At 38.9% G+C, this 20,295-nt stretch overlaps 1 protein-coding gene across 3 annotated transcripts in view; it reads left to right on the forward strand.

Annotated features, from left to right (window-relative positions):
• The window catches only part of MTMR1 (myotubularin related protein 1), a 34,586-nt gene extending 15,648 nt beyond the window's left edge, over positions 1 to 18,938 (forward strand). For all 3 annotated transcript variants that reach the window (XM_008949918.1, XM_008949919.1, XM_008949917.1), the window contains 3 exons: positions 4,376 to 4,489; positions 5,810 to 5,986; positions 18,439 to 18,938. In XM_008949918.1, coding sequence (XP_008948166.1) covers positions 4,376 to 4,489; positions 5,810 to 5,986; positions 18,439 to 18,603 — 456 coding nt within the window. In that variant the 3' untranslated portion in view covers positions 18,604 to 18,938. The remainder of the gene's footprint in view (positions 1 to 4,375; positions 4,490 to 5,809; positions 5,987 to 18,438) is intronic.
• Positions 18,939 to 20,295: the final 1,357 nt, after the last annotated feature.

Consider the following 20,295-nt stretch of genomic DNA (forward strand, 5'->3'; position numbering starts at 1 on the left):
TATTGTTCTTAAGAAACAGCAAAAATCCAGGCTGGTTGAGAACTGGGGGGAGGAGAGGGTCCTTCTGTGTCTGTCTCAAATGTGAAATTAAGTTAATGATGGCATCGTTATGTGTACAGGGCTGCACTTCTGACACAGAAGCCTCTTCTTTGATAAGTTTTCTTACTCCCAACACTGCTTCTACCTCTGGATCAGGGGAAATCTTTGAAATAGTGACATTTAATATATCTAAATGTTAAAATTCCTGAAGTTTTTTTCTGAATAGGTTAAATTATAGACTGGCTTTAGCCGTGATTTTCCTTGTTTGTACCCTCATGAGCATAAACGAAAGAGGTTTCTTGAGCTTTTATATTGCTGTTCCTTGATGGGGTTACTGAAACAGGTTATCCATCCTTTTGTTTTTTTGTTGTTTAGGGTATTTTTGCCCTCTTTGGAGACTAATATAGATCTGTGCTCTTATGGTAAAAGCTATTATACTGAAATCTGTATAGTGTGTGATTTGTTTTGAAGAGAAGAGGGCAACATTCTGCTTCTATGTGTTGCTAGCACTCCCAGATCTTTCACCTCAGTCTTCTTGTTCTGAACATGAATCCTAAAAACTTCCGTCATAGTTTCCAAAACTTGTATTCAAAACATTCACCTTCAGTGCTTTATGAAAGTTCCCTGCTGTAATACTGGACTCTCGGCCAGACTCCCTTGAACAAGGGCAGAGTCCCTTGCCACTGTTTCTTGCTATAAACAGTTTAGTTCCCTCGAGTTTGGGCTGGGGGAAAAAAAAAAAGCAACCAGGGACAGAGGGCTGGAGGGAGGTTCTGTGAAACATTTTGCCAGTACCACGTCTGTTCAAAACCTGGATCCAGGAACTCTTCTGAAATTCATGAACAGCAATGGCATTGAAAAATCATTAATGTTAACAGCTGGGGGAAAAAAAAAAAAAAAATTGAAAACGTCATTCCTAGAGAGTTCTTGCCTATTTATTTTTATTTTTGTGTTGACTTCAGCAGCTAGAGAATAGGTGTAAAGATCGTGGCTACCTTGGCATGGACCTATGAAAACCAGGATTCTGTTTTATCCTTGTGTAGACCGCTTGCTTGTAAAACAGTGCTTTAGAATTCATGGTAAACATATGTGAAATGTTCCAAAGCTCAAATAAGTGTTAATGACTGCGGGAGGGTGTAAAGGCTTGGGTTTGGGCATGGACTCAAAGAAAGCACATTTTCTTTTTTGGGTTCTGAGAATTACATCCTCAAAATAGTCAGCTTAATACAGTGAGAGAATCTCTGACTTCCCACTAAGATACAGATTTCCAGATAGCTTCAGACAATGAAACTTAACCCTTCACAGCCTTATATTTTCCCTTGCTTTTATGGTCTTCATGACACAGATATAATAATAGAGAACTTGAGAGAGTTTAGTAAAAAACACATGGTGAAGCGATTTCCCTCCTCTGATAGTAGATTCTAGCAAATATCAAACTGGAAAGGCCACGTGTGATCTGATGAAATAGTGATGCCCTGTTAGGAATTAAACTGTAAAATTTGCCTGGAGCATTGCAGCTCAGGTGGCAGCTTTCTACCTTTGGTGTGCAGTACCCACACGGGAGGAAGGTGTGTTTGAAGTGGGTGGACAGTTGCATCCTGTGTGTTACCAGGTGTCAGCTGTTGCCAGAAATGCATTTTTCACACGTTTCAGTAGCACTCTCTGTTATGATGCCTGGTGTTCAGTTAACCCGATTCTGTCCAATTCCACAGTCTTAAAAACTGTCCTGCAAAGTGCTTCAACTTTGAATGTTACTGTAGTACAGCTTGAGTTCATTGATTAGAAAGCAAGTTTGTTTTGCATGCCTCTGAATAAGATGCCACTTGGCATCATTAGAAAATTCTTCTTAAATACCTCCTTTACAAAAAACCCCAACAACTCCAGCAGCATCAAGTCGATTTTAATGACCCATGTGTTCTCTCACAATTAGTGGATTTGACAAGAAGTAAATTTTCATTTGGGGAATTTTTCCACCTGAATCTTCAAACAGACGCTAATGGGCTTGGAACTACAGAGGAAAGCATTTTTAGGTCAGTGGTTTTTCAGCAGTGGTAATAGAAGCTGTACAGTCTTGATACATCAGCTCCAACAGTACAACTCTTGTATCCAAAGACAGGGTTTCAATAAAGTGCTATCACTTATTAATAAATTAGTTGGAGTGCAAGCACTGATGTATGGAATGCTGAATATGCTTCACTGGATTGGAATAGCGGCCGTGTCGGCATCTATCTGATTAGTATGGACCCATCACTACACAGAGCCCTGATGTGACAAGGCTCATTAAGAGCTTTCGGTTAAACAGAGTCCCTTTAGGAGAAGCTTTGTCTTCAAAGTTATTTCCAAATATCATTTTGATCCTTTGCAAATTATTTCTGCTGTCTGTATCCGATTGCTGCTTTGGGCTGGAAGCGGGAGGCTGAGGTTTGAGATCCACTGAGTTTTCTCCTGGCTTGGTTTGGCACAGCTGCTTGGTTATACTTTTTAAAATCATAGCTGTACTGTTAACATCATTGTACTGTAACTGAGTCTTGGCGTGATTTCCTAGAGAGAAGTGTGTGCTAGAAGTGATAACTTTTGAACATGACTGAAAAGGAGAATTTGATAATCTAAAGTTGCTGTGTATTTTATGAAAACAGACAGCTAAGTGACTGAAAAGAAAGCAGAGATGTGACAGGGAAGCCACAGTGTGAGCCCACCATGCTGGTGAGCAGTGTAATCCGTGGCAGAGGCAGAAGGAAGGCTTCTGCTTCTGTTCATTTTGTGAGCCATGATACTGATAATTTCCTTACTCGAAATTTTCAGCCGAAAGTTAGTATGTCTTAACTTGGAGAAGTGTTGGTAAGATAATGTTTTTGCCATGTCTGACTTCAGTCCATCTTATTTTATAAAATTTTTTAAAACTTAGATCTTTCTGGGTTTAACACAAGCACACCCATTGTGTCTTGTTCAGCTCTTTACTTTCAATGTGAATTAACATTTGCCCTTTGTAAATCACAGATGACACTGAAGAGGAGTTCCTAGATCAGTTCGTTCATCTGCAGTCCCAGTTGCTGTGTTATTCCTCCTAGCTATGCTTTTTGTCTTTTTAATTTTTTTTTTTATTTGAAGTAACTTGAATGACTTGTTGCAAGGTGTTCTCATAACAGAAGCCAGTCTGTTGCTTTCTTTAGATCTGAAAGCTGACTTGAAATTTCTTCATATAGCAGGAAATTCTTCCTTATGAATCTGTAACTTTGCATTTTAGACTCTTTTCTAGTGGGAATGAACAAATTTTCTTTCAATTATCCTGAAAATTAGTCTTATAACATTCTCTTTCATGGTAATGAGAGAAATGCTGCTTCCTAAATTTTCCTTTAGTCTTCTTATTTTTTTTCTCCTGAATGTTTATCATCCAATATCTGTGTTTGAAATCCTTGTCAGACTGAATGCAGAGTTATTTTGGCACATCAAGCAGTTGCCATATGCAGTCCTATCATAGTACTTGATTGAAGAAGGACCTTTTCTCTCTGAATAGGTAGCAGCCCATACAGTTTGCATTAATTTCATCCTTTATGATTTTTAGAGCACTACATATTAAGACGTGTCTTAAACATTTTCAGTGTTTTCAAGTTTCTAACTCTTTTTTTTTTTTCCTGGAATGTATCAGGTAACCTCTGCTTGTCAATGAAATACATAATGGTGCTCTGTGGCATAACAGTTCTTTCATTGCAGATGTACAGGATTTATTTGGCAATATTAAAGAAGAGGGAGTAAAGGCTTATTGTATATAGCTGATGGTAAACTCAAGGAGTGAAATGGAGAAAAGTAGCTTAATTGGGTAGAAAGTGAAAGAAACATTTTAAAGTTATGTTGAGCACATTGCACATGCAGTAGTCTTTGTTATCCAATTCATTGCATGTTAGAATAGGAAATAAAACTCTTAAATGTCACTACCTTCTTTCCTTTTTCTTTCCAAAATGATTTCTTGTCCTGTGACAAGAGAAATAAAGCGTATGTTGAAGACAGTTTGAGGTGGGTTAGAACAGAATACTGTTAGAGCTCCTTAAAGTGGGTTGCTTTGTGTCACCAGTTCCACCTCAGCTAATGTTTCTGTGTTCTACTGTACTTGCATAATGCATGTGAGGTGTGTCTCTGAGGAGTGTCTATAAAGAAGTATGTAGGTGAAATATATTATGGCAATGGGAGTTTCTAAAATTGCTGAGTTTTCCTGAAAATAGTCATTAAGTAAGAAAAAAAAATTTTATCTGAATCTTTTGGGTTTTTCTTATGTTTTAGTTCCTTTCCGTACTAATTAAAGTGTAAAGTAATTTTACGAATTTTTTTTTTTTCATTTCAGTTTCCTGCAGCCTTTGAATTCAATGAGTTATTCTTGATCACCATTCTGGATCACCTTTATAGTTGTCTCTTTGGAACTTTCTTATGTAACTGTGAGAAAGAGAGATTAAAAGAGGTAAATAATTAGTGCAATATATATATTCTGAATTTGTTGAAAATGCTTAGAATACAAGAACACCTGAGCTGTTTTGGGATAAGTTGTCATATAGTCTTTAAAGACAATGTGGACATGAGAATTCATGATACTGAATGCCCTGCTGTAAATGAGGTGGTTCTTACTCTTCTTTAGTTACCTGTTCAGAGGTTTTAGGTTTTTTTCAGACATTTCTAGCCAATGTATATAGTTTAAAATCATTATCAAATTATATTAGCATTTCTTTCACTATTTACAAAGGAACTCCTGTGCATCATTTTGCAGGTTGCTAAAGTGACATAATTAGATGGAATTTATTGCTGAACACTAGGAAAATTTAAAATATCTAAATGAATAAAGTTAGAACTCCATAAAATACTTTGAGTTTGAAAAAAAAGAAAATAAAACTTTTCATTATTCCAAGTACACTTTTGTTTACTTTTGGCTTTGTTGGGTTTAATACTTGTTACTTGGTTTAAAAAATATTAATTCCTTGCCATATTTAGCTTTGCTATTTTTTTACTTTGTACTGCTCCTGTAGGGAAAAGTAACATGTAAATGCCACAAGGTGGAGCTGAGCGACACGATGTCAGCAAATGCAGGGTTTCCAGACAGCTTTCTTTCATAAATGAATAGTCAGATGCAATTCTCAATAAAGAAATGCAATTTAAGACACAGCAGTAGCAGAAACAAATGCTTTACAGCTCTGGAGGAGTGTAAAATTGCAAGATAAATCTGATGTAAGTTCAGCTTTCCAATCTTTGATATAACCATGATTATGCTGGTTATATTTAGAATAATACAACTTTCAGAAGTGCAAATAAAGATAAAATAGGCATTTAAAAGCATAATATCAATTTATAGGAGCAAATAGTGTGAGTGGCAGAATTGAATAATTATCACAAATACTTTCCAAACTATATATCTCTTCACTGTTGTGTTGTTTTTGTTTTTGTTTTCTTTTTGTTGGTCAGTGTGTAACCATGTATTAAGTAGCTGTAAACATTGCTGTAAATTACAAGCAGTACAGCTTTCATTTGCTCATCTGGACCTTGGCATCTCTGAAAATAATATGCCTAAATCTCATTTCACAGTTAGCCTTGGACCAGAGTAAGTGTTCAAATATTTTGCTAAAGTTTTAAGACTTTAATGGTCAGCTATTGGAAGTGTTCTCAGAATACTTGCAATTTTCTAGTAGATAAAGTACATTTCAGAGACAAAATTACTCATGTGTAGATAATAACCACATATTTTAAGGTTTTGCAATCCATATCATTATTTTTTTTGTTTCTTGTCAATCAGGAAATAAGCACAAAGACTGTATCTCTGTGGTCCTATATAAACAGCCAGTTAGATGAGTTCACAAACCCTTTCTACGTAAACTATGAAAACCATGTCCTGTACCCTGTTGCCAGCCTGAACCATTTGGAACTATGGGTGAACTACTACGTCAGGTGGAACCCAAGGATGCGGCCTCAGGTACGAGCTGGCACATGACTTTCATGTTTTAGTGAAGAGCACAGTGATTAAAGAAGAATATTCTTTCTCATAGTGTCAAATGCAGCATCTAATTTCAGAAGTTCTCATCTGTTGCATGTATTTCAGCTGACAGAGAAAAAGATGGTTTTCTAGAAGAAGATCTGGGCTGAGTTCAAATTTGGTAAAATGATGTTTTCATTCAAGTCACCTGTAGAATAGGGAGTTACAGTATCACTTTTTTGGCTTCTGAGAGATAAGAGATTAACAGCCTTTGTTGTCAGGAGACTACTTTTATAACACTTCATAGCATTTTTTAATAGTTTTATTGCCTTAACCTTCTTGTACAGTTTAGTGTACCTTTGTTTTTAATCATGTTTTGCCCTTTACCAACAACAATATAAAACATAGCAGCAGTTTCTGAAAGAATTGAGCTGCGTACCAACTCATTTTGTAGGCTCTCTAAACTTAGCATCACATAGATGCTTGTTTTCAATTGACCTTTATGGTTTTGAGCTGGCATGCTAAAGATTAAACACTCCCTATATGTGCTCCTTGATTCATCCAGTATTTGTTCTTATAAGTAGTGTCTGCTATTCAGATAAATCTCTAAATCTCATCAGACAAATACTCCATATGTTCTCATGCTCAGAAGTCTGAAGAAAGAACATTCAGTTTGTGTCACAACCATAATATATCTGAGGGTGCTACACCACGTCTTTATTATGATAACATTCCAAGGTACCCCCAAGCATATTATGATAAATTACCTATATTAAGTGACTGCTCGAAAGCTGCTTTCATCTTCTAGCAGTTAGAATGAGATGTGAGTTTCAAATCTATTAGACACCCACAAGTCAGAGGCTGTTTTAAAAGATGGTGTTACAAGGTAAGTTTCAAGGACAGTACACTGGTAGGAGTCCAGGCATCTAAGAAAGACCTTTTAAGATCCTAGAAAAGTCTGGATTGCTTTCTCAGTGAGATGTTTCATCTGAGCTGCTTTGTTTCCTCACTTGTTCTGTTTTGGCTGATGTAGTCCTATGGCTCTTGGATACCTGTTAGGTGTTAGTTTGTTTTAAAACTTGAAAGGTGTTGTATTTTAGTCTTTACAGTTTTAAGGTAAAATTGTCAACTGCTTTTTAGGAAAATACCATCTTTCCCTTAACCTGTTTGCTGAAAAAGATTTGCGTGGTTTAGGAACATTTTAGTGTAATCCACCTGCAGCAGTGACAGTTTATTACTTGTGTTTAATTGAGATCTGTAGGCCCTGCAAGTGAGCAGGCTTTGTAAACACATAGGAAAGCTAGTCCATGTCCAAAGGAGATGAGAGCAGGGAAGAGATGACATAATGAGAAAATACCAGAACTATCACATACTTGGTGGCAAGCTCTGCTCACTGCCTCTCTGTTGGAGAGTGCTCTGCCCACTTCTGTTGGAGAGCACTCTGCAGCACTCCAGCATGTGTGAATCATTGCTCTTCATTGGTCTTTGAGAACAGGTCCTTCAAATCAGCAGGCTGAAGGTAAAAAAATTTGAGGATCCTGGTAACTGCCTTAATATCCTTCCCACCTTCTTTTCTTGAAGAACTAATACTACTGTTTCAGCTCTTTACTTCTACCACGTGAGCTTTGTCTTGTGAAGATACATCATGCCTTTCCTCTTGTCTCTGGCCTGAATTTATTTTGATATTTGTAGCAAATTTTTGGAAGTGTTTCACATATGCTTGAAGAAATTTGCTGCAGAAATTAGAAATTTTTGTTGCAGAATTGCATTTTCCAGTCTAATTATGAAAGCACAAACTGAGGCAAACAAGTAAACAGTCTGAGTCTACTGTTTGCTTTCTTCTGTATTTGGATTGTCTAATTTCACACCCTGTTAGCTGATTCAGTAACATTCAGACCCATTCAGTGACAGAAAACAAACCAAATGACCATTGTGACACTCAGGAGGTCACTTCAGTGAACAAATGTCCTAATCAGTGGATTTATTAAAAGAATGGGCATCTCTGCCTACTGAGAAAAGGTTTTGTTTTTTTTTTTTTAACACCTTTTAATGTGGTTCTTTCAGTTTAACTGGAGTAAGAGAAAATTAAATACTTAACATGAATGAAGAGCTCTCTGATGAATAACAGTTCAAGGCAACCTCACATGCTGTTTTATCAGCTGCAAAACATCTTCAGGAAACTAGAAAATGTTTATTGTTTTCTAGGAGCTCACCAAAAAGGAGAAATGCCTAATAGGTGAATTTAAGTGAAGATGAATCATGGTCCTTTAATTTAATTGGAACGGATGTTTGACACCCTTTTCCAACCAACTTTATATTACAGGAGAGGAAACTCTCAAAAGCAGAAGGGCAGGCTTTGGTATGAGAAAGTATTTTAGGTTTTCTAGTTTCAGCTTGATTAATGAGTAAAGCTTGAATTTTTAAATGGACTGGGAGAAGTTAATCATTGCACTTCATTGCATTTTCTGTTGGAAATAAGCATATATCACCTTTTTTTTCTTTTGGTATTTGGACAGTACTGAGTGCTGACCCGATATAATAATTTATTTTGCATTGATGTACTTTATGTTTTAATATCTGTGTCTCATCAGACCTTTAACAGTACGGTAAGGTCTCAGCATACTCTTCACTTCACTAGGACATAGTTTAGCATTATTATGCTCTGTAAAGAAAAGATTGCCTATAGTGGTAGGCCTTCAGTCCTATTTAAGATGTATGGAAGGCTGAATTGGTGTTTTTGATGGTGAGCCCCATTTTAGGGTTATAGCTGTATTGCAGTGGATCCTGTGCAATCAGGCAGCACGCAGCCTCCTCCCATAGTGTTCGAAGCTTAAGTGGCTGAGAAGTAGACACTGTGGAAAATTCTAGGTTAAATGTGGACATCTCTTGTAGATTCCCTTGTTGCTAAACTGCACTTCGGCAAGGTCATTCTGATTCCTAAGTTAAATGAGATGTTCCTTGTTTTCAGTTTGGAGGTGTTACATCATTATTGACTTCTTGTCCCAAGAAAATTAGATAGATTTTCATCCTTTCTTATTTGACTTCATTGACTGAGATTTTTCCTCCCTCCTTCCCCCCCATTTGCCCTTTCCTTGGGTTGGTGAAATGTTTCTTTGTATGTGACGTGGGAGATAAGCTCTTTCATTCTTTCATACAGAGGTGTGTGCTCTGTGGGCACCTGCTACAGATGATCTACCTACAGATGACCCAACTAGTCTGGTATGAGTAAGATAGCATGATGCTTTTGAAATTTTTCAGCTGATATTTCTCTTTCCTTTTCTATTTAGTCATTCAGACCTCTTTTTTTAATACTGGTGTGAGGAGTTGTGACTACCCAATGTCAGTTAGTTCTCTGCTTGGGCAAATCTGGAAGCTGGGGAGGACACAACAAATGGTGTTCCTGAATATGAGTTCTGCACGGCAGTGTTTTTGAGCTAATATATTCTTACCATTTGTATATGCAGAGATGCAGAGCATGGGTAAAAGTTCTGGTCTTTTCAACTCAAGTTGTGTCTTATTGTGTGAGTCAGGGAAAAGAATGTATTTTAGTAACAAAATCTGCAAAGTCTCTTTGGAATATGTGTAATTGGTTTTACACCTTCTGGGAAATGACATTTTAACCCTTACAGTACCAGGTTTAAACTTGTTTGTTTGGTTGGCTTTTTTTAATGGTGGTGTATTTAAAGATTTTTCTATGCCTGCTAATTTTTCTAAAAGCTCTCTTCTGGAAATCTGACCACTGTGCTAGAGACAATATCATAGTAATTCCTACAAGCTTTTCAAATTCATTCTTTTCTTTGTGTGTGCAGGCTTTCATCCAGAGTATAAGGCTAGCACCATCTATGACCTAGAAATACAGGTCAGCTACTGAAATGGGACCATCTGCTAAAGGCAGTCTTTGAAGGTTCCATGAAAAGCCAGGGAAAGTCTGTCCAAAGGTAGGGTGTATGTTCAGTGTGTACAGAAGTGACTGGAAAGCATGTAAATAGGGTACAGTGCTGCTTTTTAATTGATGCTGTGTAAAGAATTGCAGAAGTTTTTGAGGTGTTGAACAGTTGAGTGATTAGATGTCAGCTGAACTTCACTGTCAATACACACAAAATATTGCATATTTAAAAGAACAAATAACGTGCCAAGTGTCATTGGAAAAATGGTTGAGAATAAACTGGAAAACATAATTACTGAGATGCTTTATCCTGCACATCAAGATATGACTTACTCTCTGACATGGGGGGGTTGTGGTGTGTGTCATATTTTTTTATACCTGCCTTCAGTCATGTTGCTGGGCATTTTCATCTCTGAGCATGTTGACTTGGGTTGTAGTGTTTTCAAAGTTCATACAACTGATTTAACACCGTTTTGTGGCAGGACAAAGCCATCATATGGCTCTGGAAATGTTTGGTATTGCCAGTCCACGATCCATGCTCTTGAGTCCATCTTTTTGCATGAAAGAATGAAGCAGGAGATGGCAGGAGAAGGAGTCACCTGGTGGGTTAGATAGCTGAGCGTTGCCCTAGCCAAGGAACTTTCATCCCTGCATTTACCACAGAGGTTCTTGTGAGAGAAGGCAAGTTTCATGCAGTACCCGATAGTTCCTTTCTATCTGGGTGTCTAAGTCAAGACTTCCAGAGTCTGATTTACTGCAGGTAACTTATATCTGAAGATAAAACTCTCAGCATTCAATTAAATGCCTAACTGCTTATCCTGTGTGCTGAAAGAATCTGTAGTTATTTGAGAAAGAAAGATTGATATTATTACTGTAATGAGCACAGTGTCAGAACGTGCACAGAAAGGGAGAAATTAGTACTATACCAAGAGTCTTCTTTTTTGGGAATTACAAAAATATTTTGAAGAGCAAGTGCTCAAAGCACTGTATGGCATCAGCCTGTAGCATGTAGAGCTTCCCAAGTCTGGACATCTATGCAGTTGTTCACAAAAATCTCTGTTCCAGTTCCTACACAGTAAGATTCCTAATTCCTGTTAGCTAGTCATTACTTCAGCAGACCACTGGTTTTTTCTTGGTTCCCCAGGAGCATACCTCTGCAGTAAGTGTGGAAGAGTGTTGATTGTTACGGAAAACTGCTGTTTTCATCACTTGGGATTGCCTTTTTCTATGAGTATACTGGTAACTGGGTTTTAAAAGCCAGTCGGTCAGAGTTCCAGCTCTTCATGCAAAGGAACAAAAAGCTGAAGTGGAAGATAGTGTTGTCTTTCCAATGCACAGAGTAGGCTTTTGAAAAACCAACAGTCTTAAGTCAGGCAATGAATTTAAAATAACTACTTTCCTCTGCAGCCTTTCTTCCCTGTTGCTAAAATAGATAAAGTATACTCACTGAACAAGACAGAATGCATTCACTGCTGAACAATTTTCCTGTGAATGACTGTCCTTGAGCTAGTACAGTAATACACAGTAGATATCCATTCAATTAAGACTTGGCGGTACTATAAGTGAGTAGCTATTATCATTTCTTTTATACCTATCCTTGTGTTGACAAATTTTGCTACCCAAAAGCACTCCAGGATCCTGAAGGATTACTTGGGAATGAAAACCTGGAAATCAATACTGAAAGTGAACTGTGGTAAATCAGTGAAGGGGAAGGTTTCAATTTTTTAGGAAATGAAGCTGTCTCTTGTCTGGATGTTCTGTAGGTGTTGTAGTATGTATATTGCATAGCATAATTGTACTTGCTGTGTGAGTATAATTTTAAAAACCCCAACTTCTAGATTTCCTTGAGTCCTCACCCAGCAGAAATAATTTCTTATAGCTGTGAAGTGACGTGTTCTGAGAGTTAGAGTACACAGGGTTCTGCTTTTGATGAACACGTGGATAATTCAGTTTAGAAAGTGTTTTTGTATCAGTGGTATTTTAAGCAATAAGGAATGCTTCTTTAGCAGTGTTCCAAGTACTTTCCAGCTCATTATAGGCTGTAGATACCTTACATTTAAAATGTAGGAAAAGTATCAGCTTTTGAGGGAAACAGGCAGCAAAAAACAGCTAATCAGGAAAATAAAACACCACCCATTTTAACTGGTTAATTTGCAGGAACCTACAGTTGGTTTGTTCGGAGTGAATGTATGAAGAGTGTTACTTGGCTCACTCAATTTTGCAGCATTTTACTGTTCTTGACTGCTTGGGGGCAGGGTTTCAAATGTTGCAAGTATCACTAGCAGTGGAAGAATCAGTCAAGTCTTACAGGGAGGAGATTGCTTGTGCCAGAGAGGATAGACTCTTCTAGGGAGACAGGACAACTGCCAATATCCTAGATAAGGAAGGGAAGGGAGGAGAAGCAGCTAGCAGGGAACAAGTATCAAAAGCCGAGGGTAGATACAGGTTGTTTACAGAGAGGGATCAGATCCTAGGTTCAATTGTGGCTAGATGCAGAAAAGTTGGACTGGAAACTTAAAAGAATGTTGAAATGGGCAAAACTATGAATTGTTAAAAAGCTGGAGAAACCCAAGAACTTTGCTAGATAAAATCTTCCTGACAAGTGGATTTATTTTTTTTATTTATTTTTTAAAAAAATAATTAATTCCTTAAGATAATTCAGTGAGAGAAGGCTAATGAGCTAAAACTAATGGATTGAATGGGAAGGGACTAGAAAATTTGGTGAGAGCTTAAAACCAAACAAAAAGATGCTAGGATCATGGAGAACTGGGGTAAGTCTATAAAGCTTATATTTAGTGCTAGGGGTATTGCTCAGGACAGGTAAAAGGACTAGGGGCACAAGGTTTGGGTACGTGTCTGGAAAAAGCTGGTTATGATTTAGGGAGGGGAACAACATGCAGTCTCAGTCCTACTCTTCTTGGTTCCCGAGTCAGTGTTACAGTAGCAATTAAAAATATTTTTTAAAACAACCCAACACTCAGAAGTATTCTTGAAGTGTTGCAGGTAAATTCTTCTCCAGCTTTTACAGGACCAGCTCCTTGGTTGAAGCCTGGAGCGAGGCCATACTCCCCAGAGATCGGGCCCTTTGCCCTGCTACTTAGTACTGCTGGCCAGCTCCTTCCTCCTGTCCCTGTGTGGATTGCTCTGCCAGCTACATTAGATGGAAATGCCAGTTTTGGTTTCGACTGATCTGGTTTTAGTAAATTTTATGTGACAAGAGAAATCTCATTTTATTATAATTAGCCAAATGACAGAACTTTTTGATAAGGTTAACGCCCCCAAATCTGTTAAAATGTAATACATTCACCATTATGTTTCTGCTTTATTTTTTATTGCAATATTTTGTTAAATAACAGAAATTCATTGTTTTTCAGCATGTTGAGGTACAGTTTAAATAATCTGTGAAAAACATGCTGAAGACCTAATGAGCAGTAGCCCAGCCAGTTTTCCAGCCCAGCAAAACCTGAGGTGTGCTGCCAGGTTTGATTCACCTGAGCAGGCTCCTCGTGCGCAGCAGAAGCGTGGACGGGAGCGGAGGGGACCTGGCTGTAATGCCTGGGTGTTGCCTAGCAGCACTGCTGTGGCTGCAGGCTGGGGAGCTGGTGGTACAAAGGAAAGGATTCACACTCCTCTGAAAATCTGCTATCAGTACAGTGGAGTGGAGCAGCAGAAAATAACTTGAATGCAACTGGGTGGTGGCTCCAGAGCCGTCTTTTGAGCTTCCACTCCTAATTTGAGAGGCAGGATGAGAGAGTAGAAAACAGTCCATCTGCTGTCAGACTCCCAACAAATTTATCTCAGTCAAATCAATTATATGATTTCTTAACAAGACTGTCATAGAAGCTTACCATGGAGACACTACTTGTGCTGTGCGAGCGTACACTGCTGGGGTTAAGGTGGTAACAAGATCTTATAATAAACGATCTTCTCCAAACTTCTTGTTCCTTACAGAATCTGTCACTCTTCTGCTTCCTTTTATTCTAAAGAGTGGCAAAGTAGAGGAGAACCTCGTTCACAGCAAGCCATTACAGGTGTTATTGTGAAGGCTGTTGGACCCACTTCCTTCTGAAGAAGGCTTTGTTTGAGAGAGGAATCACACGCTGAAATATAATGGTGTGAAGAGGCAAAAAAGGGAGATAGTTACCTGTAAGGATTTGCACAGGATGGTATGAGAAAACACTGGCAGCAATAGGTCTGCCTGGGAATAAGTCTTTAGGAAATGTGGAAATGATCTAAACTTCCTTTCTTATTTCAGTGATTTTTGTGACAGAACTGATTTGAAGGTGCTTCATCCTTTTACTCTTCTTCCTCTTTCCAAGATGATGCTTCCAGAAAGCTGCATAATTCCAGTTCTATTTGATTCTCTTTAACAGTTTCATTAAAAAAAAAACAAACACATGACTTGAGGTTAAGGCTTTGTTTTGGACATTTCTTCTCTTTTTTTTTCCCCTCTAGCACCATTGCCTATCTTTTCTTTCTTTCCTATTTGAATTTGCTGCTTTTTTAAAAAAAGAGAGATTCAGTAACAGAACTGAACACATCTGGGAGAAAACACAGCTTCTCATGCCAGGCTGATTTTTAAGGCTTTTTATAAAAACTTCTATAATATTTTTAATATCTTTCAGCTGCCTATACCACCTTTTCCTTACCTCATGAATACATAATTCTAATGTGGACCTTTATCACTAATAAATCAGTTATTGCCAGCTGCTTGAAAATACTCTGAAAGTGCTAAGGATTTCTCTAGATGGAATTTGGCATGTTATTTCATGAGGTTAAAGAATGCTTCAGAAGTTTAGTGTGTGAAATCTGGTTTTGGAATTTTATTGTTTTACATCAATGTGCATCTACCTGATGCTGTGTTAAATGGTAAGGAACAAGACTCTTCCTGGGAAAGTCTTGGCATTACAAACCCATTTGTGTTTAGACTACCACGCGAAATGGCATGATGGTCTCTTATGTCTGTAGAACTGTCTTGCAGTGCTTACATCTAACATGCATTTATTAAAAGATGGCCAGCATTTTAAAAGTGATAGTTTGGGGACCTTTTTCCATTTTAAGACCCTGCTATGCCTTGCTTACAGCTTTGCTGGACTCTAGTATTTGTATTGAGTCACCAAGTATATGTGTCTGACTGAATTGTTTTACAGAACTTCACCCAGGAAGGTTCAGTTGTGTGTGAGAATATGACTAAGAAAAATGTTTTCCCATATGAAAATACTGATATTGTAGACTACTTTTATTGAGACAAGGGGCTGTATTTCTGTAAGTATTCCATCTCTAGGGCAAATGTGAGATTGTAGTAAGAGAGATTATGTTTCAGGAATGTGCCTGCTCATATTCTGGAAGAAATTCATCCAATTTGGAAGTCTGAGGCTGGAACATCTCAATGAATTCTCAATGACTGAGAATAAATAAAAGGACTGAGAGAGTTATTTGATACAGAGTCTATGAGAGAGCTGAGACTAACTGTGAATAGGATCTGGGAGTGGATAATGCTGCAGGTGTTGGAGGCCTTTGCTTTCTGTTCAGCCCATGGAACAGTGGGAAAGTAAGCTGGAGGGGCTGTGGCTAAAGACAGAGGAAGAATTGTCCCATGGGTGAGGAGGGAGCAGGGTGCTGCTCTGGAGAAATTTTCTCCCTGCCTTTGCCACAGGATTCCTCTGTCAGCTGGAGTAGCATGGTCACCTTGTGTGTGCTCATTTACTGGGTGTCCTGCTTGCTTCCCACAAGGCTGAACTACAGAATTCCCAAGTTCTCTGTTAAACCAATTTGAGATCCAAGATAAGCAGAATTAGGAGGTGCTTATTTCAGCTCATTGTCTGTAGAAGTGGAGTGTTAGTACTCCATACCTCATTAGGGTGCTGCAGAAACAGATTTGTTTCTTGACAGGAGGTGAAAGTACAGAAAAGGAAACTTAAGCTTTTTAAATTCAGAAGAATAAATAAAGAATGGGGTCAGACATTACAAAGAAAGCTAAATATTGAATAACTGCTCACTAAGTGAGTAGCATCAAACTGTGCACTGAATAAATGAGGAGTACCAAGGGGAGGATATTACTTTAATGTTTCTTTAACCAGCCATTTTCTACAGATGTACAGGAAGGCTGAACTGAGTTTGGAGAAGTAATCTGCGTTCTGACGACATCTGATTTTTTGAGAGTATAATTTTGCAATCTTAATGTTGAAGAGGTTTTTTGTGACTTGAATACGCACAGACTTTTAAAATGTCATTATTTTTATTTAGCTAATTTATTTAAAGACAGTCCTGTTCTTTGAGGTGACATGTGGGGAGAACAGCACTTCTGTCAAGGTTTGAGCATGTGTCTCGTTGAATTAGGTTTCGAGGGAATGCAGAAGGATCAAGAGGTGCAGCCACAATTTCTTCCTCAGAGCACTTTACACAGCGTGCCAAGTTCTGCAGGAGCTTCTGTGTGCTGTATCCTGAAAGGATTTGTAGTGGGCTCCCCAAAAGCAAGTTGTATGGAACTGCTTTTTGTGAGTGTCTGAGCATTGTGCAGTGGAACACAGCGACTGATGCCCCTGTGAAGGGTGTCCAAGAAACACTGGCCTGTTGATGGTGGGTGGTGGTGAAGCTGTGCAGAGATCAGGTGTGCAAACCCCCTGTGACCCAGGGCTGGTGTGACTAGTGATGCCAATGGGAAATCACTGGGCTGCGGACCCAAGTGTTTCAGGAAAGTGTCTTCATAAGGAAGACATCTGAACTGGGAGTGTATGAGGAAGGAATCTTTTACCTAAGGAAAGAAAAAAAAATCAGGGAGGTACCAGCTCCAGAAAGTCTTGGTCTTCACTGAAACTTTAATTTTCCATACTGTATATTACAGCATCTCAAACTTTGTCACCAGATTCATTTTTGCCATGTTTTTAGGTGAGTAGAGTTTCTGTAGACAACCTCAGGAAAATGGGTTTGGCTGTCTGGAGAACATGCTCTGTGTCCAGTTAGTGAAGGAGGCTGTTGTCTGTGGACTTATGGCCTCACTTGCTGACAAGTTTGTTTGGTAGATGCAGGAGAAGATTGTAAGAAGAGAAGGAATTGGTTGCATAGCGAAGGCAGGACTCCAGGGAGCTTGGTGGTGTGCAGCGATTGTTCTTCTGAAGACTGAAAAAGTTCTGCTTTTAAAATTGCTGTGGATGACACGCTGGCTGAATTGATGACTCCCAGGGTACTAGGAGCAGCACTTGGTGAATACTCTGAAGTTTCTGCTTGTGGACTAAGCCACAAGCAAGAAAAAAACATATGGCCAAAAAACGTTGACCTAAACCAGACTGTTTGACACTGTTTATTCTTTAAGTTAGAACTAAAGTTAGAAATGAAGTTCTGTTTTCCTGCTTCAGAAACACAAGTGTTAGGTTTTGAAAATATCAAAATCCAATGCCTGAATTCATGTTGTACTTACTTTAAAAAGCCAGAATTCACAAACATGTAAATTGTGGCTCGGTTGTGTGTTGATGGCAAGAAGAAACCTTTTCTGCTTTTTGTTACCTTCTTTACCTGGCACCCTGTGAAACCTCCATGCTCAGGTGTGCCTCCCAGCCCTGTAATGGCTTTGAAGCAGTAGGATGTGATTGTGGGTGAATGTAATTCCCTGGAGCCTGGCATTCCAGAAGCACAGGGTATAAATTACTTACAAAGTTTAGCAATCCATACATTTCCCATTGCTGCATTTTCCCATGATTGTCTCACCAGCCCCATCGAATTCTTTTCCCATCTTGCTCTTTCCAAAAGCTATAAGCAATTAGAGATTGTACAGGATAAAATAGATTAAAAGCCATTCACAAACTTTATTTGGCCTTTCTGTGGCATTTGGAAGAAGGGGAGGTCTCTCTCTGCTTGTCGTGAGATACAGATCCAGCTGCCAAAACCAGTCTGGCTTGCATCTTCCTTTGGCCATGATATAGATGAGTGGTCCAGATGAGTGTGAGTAGTGTCTAGGACTCTGATGCAGAGTGTTGCACCTCTGGTGGGTTTTGGGGGCTGTCAGAAGCAGAGGCAGAAGCCTGCACAACCCACTTCTCTGAAAGGTTTGTTGGAGTGTGACTCTGGGAGGTCTGTGGCAAGCACAGTTCACTTGGCTGCTGCACTGTTGTCACTGATGAGCTGGAAGGGGTCAGACTCCTGGAAGGATGCCCGGTCAGAAGAGCAGCGAGATGCTCCACATGGAGCCAGCTTTCTGAACTCTGCTCTCTTTACAAATGAGTCTGTCCCAGCAGGCAGGGCTAACAGTTCCCAGGAAAGGCGGCCCTGAGTTCAGCTGAAGGTGGTATTGGTAAGGGATCGGGGCACATTTACTGGGGTATGTTTGGTATCCCATCAACACCATTTGCAGACAGCCTTGTGACTAGCTTAGCTGCCTGTGGGGTTGTTGGACAGTTTGCTGAAATGCTTCATTTCAAATGACTAAAGAAACAGTTTCCCTAAAACTTGATATACTGAAATTTATAGGTGTGGGATTCCATCTGCTACTGAAGGAAACAGTAGAAGCATGGCTTGAGAAGATAGCTCACTCTGAGAGTCACATTAAGTCTTTTTTGTCTTTACCTGGCAGGTTCCAATCCATCAAAACCTGAAGGAGCTCCTGGCCATCCGGGCAGAGCTTCAGAAGAAGGTTGAAGATTTGCAGCGGGAAGCTGCTACACGATCCATTTCTTCCTCCTCTGACAGAGGTTCATCTCCTTCCCACTCAGCCACGCCGGTGCACACCTCTGTGTGAAGTGTAACAGAAGCCATGGGAAACAGTTTGTCAGGTGATGCAGAGAGGAGGGTGGAATGCTTTTGTCATCATCACAAAGAGATTGTGAGTGACTTGTAATTGCTGTGATCTACATGCCTTACGCCGTGTCTGATATTATCGTGATGAGGCCAAAAAGAGCTTCAATAGATGTGATGTATTTTCTTGTTGGCAGTTCCCACGTGTTTTGACAGCTCTAGCTAAATCACCAATTGTGAAATTAAACTTTGTTTTGAGCAACTAACAATTTAACCATCCTAAAAAGGGATCCATCTGCCAAGCAGACAGAAGAATGCCTCTCACACTGTCTAGGGTACCATGCCTGGTTGAGCGAATCAGATGAAATGCCACGTGATGCTTACACAGAACATTTTTCTGAATGGGAGCTCCTTATTCCACTTGATAATATTTTTATTTTTTATTGCTAGAGCAATTTATTTTTTGTAGGTAATTAAATGCACTTGGAAATTGATTTTAAAATAGGTGTTTTCCAGTGTAGTCAGTTTTACATTTCGACTGAGTACACCATTAAGAGTGGATGAAGTTAAGCCGGATTTATCAAGTACACCACACTGACTTGTATGATGTAATATATTTGGTAAAGCACGTATTTTAGTTTTTTTAATGCCTTTTGTACAAGTTGAAATAAAGTCTTTTGACTGTTTAGCTTATTGTCCAGTTTTAGCCTCCTGAGCGAGGGGTGAACTTACTCATGTCAAGGTCTTGTACAAAGTAAAAGTGTGTTTTCTAGCAGATGGTGGTATCTGGGGTTGGAATGACACCCAGCTGTGTAAATTGTATAGTCTGTATAGCTGCACAGTTGAAGTGTGTTTTGTTTTCAGGTGTCCACACCAAATGCAAAGCTGTGTCCGTTTCTCCACACGTGTTTGTGATGTCAAACAGATACAAACTTCTGGGGGCTTTAGCTTTAAGTTCAGAAAACGGACCCTGCCTGTCCAAACTCTTTGGAAGACCTTAACTCGTAATGACTTTGTTTGACAGAGTTTTAAAATAATATGATCTTAATTGGTTTTCTTGCAATAAAGCCTCTTGACTTTTCGGTTTTTAACTTTTTGCTAGCATCTTTTCCTGTACAGTGAATAATTTAACTGTGTTCCTCTTTAAAATACACATTCCCAGCTTTCTTTCATCCCCTTCCCAAAATATTCATATCAAAGAGATTTGATTACTGAACATCCACCCTTTTAAAAAAATACTCAGTGCCCTTCTTGGAAGGCCCAGAAGTGGAACATGCTCAGAATTTTCCCTGGATTGTTTTCTGTGCTGTGTTTCATGAGAATCTGGTTATTCTCCTTAGCTTTTGCTTTTTTTTCTATTATAAAAAGCTTAGCTGTCTAAGGTTTTTATAATAGATACCTACAAGAACAAAGTTTAGGAGGGCCTGCAATGTTGCATCTCTTAAGCAACCTCAGGCTTTTTATAAGTACATGAAAGTCGTTTTCCTGTAAAAATGGTTCTGCTGAACAGTATGCCAGCAGTGAATTCTACATTGCCAAAATATGTTGAGCTGGTTTTGAAGTCTTCCATACTTTGGGTTTCCTTGACATTTTAACTGTATATTAAAGCAAAGCACATTATCTCTAAAATGCAGTGCTAAGGAAAATCTTTTGAAGTTTTTCTCTTTACTGGTGCTAATAATCACAACATTTCCTC

The sequence above is a fragment of the Merops nubicus genome, unplaced genomic scaffold (genome assembly GCF_000691845.1).
Source record: "Merops nubicus isolate BGI_N331 unplaced genomic scaffold, ASM69184v1 scaffold14491, whole genome shotgun sequence".
NCBI classification, from domain to species: domain Eukaryota; kingdom Metazoa; phylum Chordata; class Aves; order Coraciiformes; family Meropidae; genus Merops; species Merops nubicus.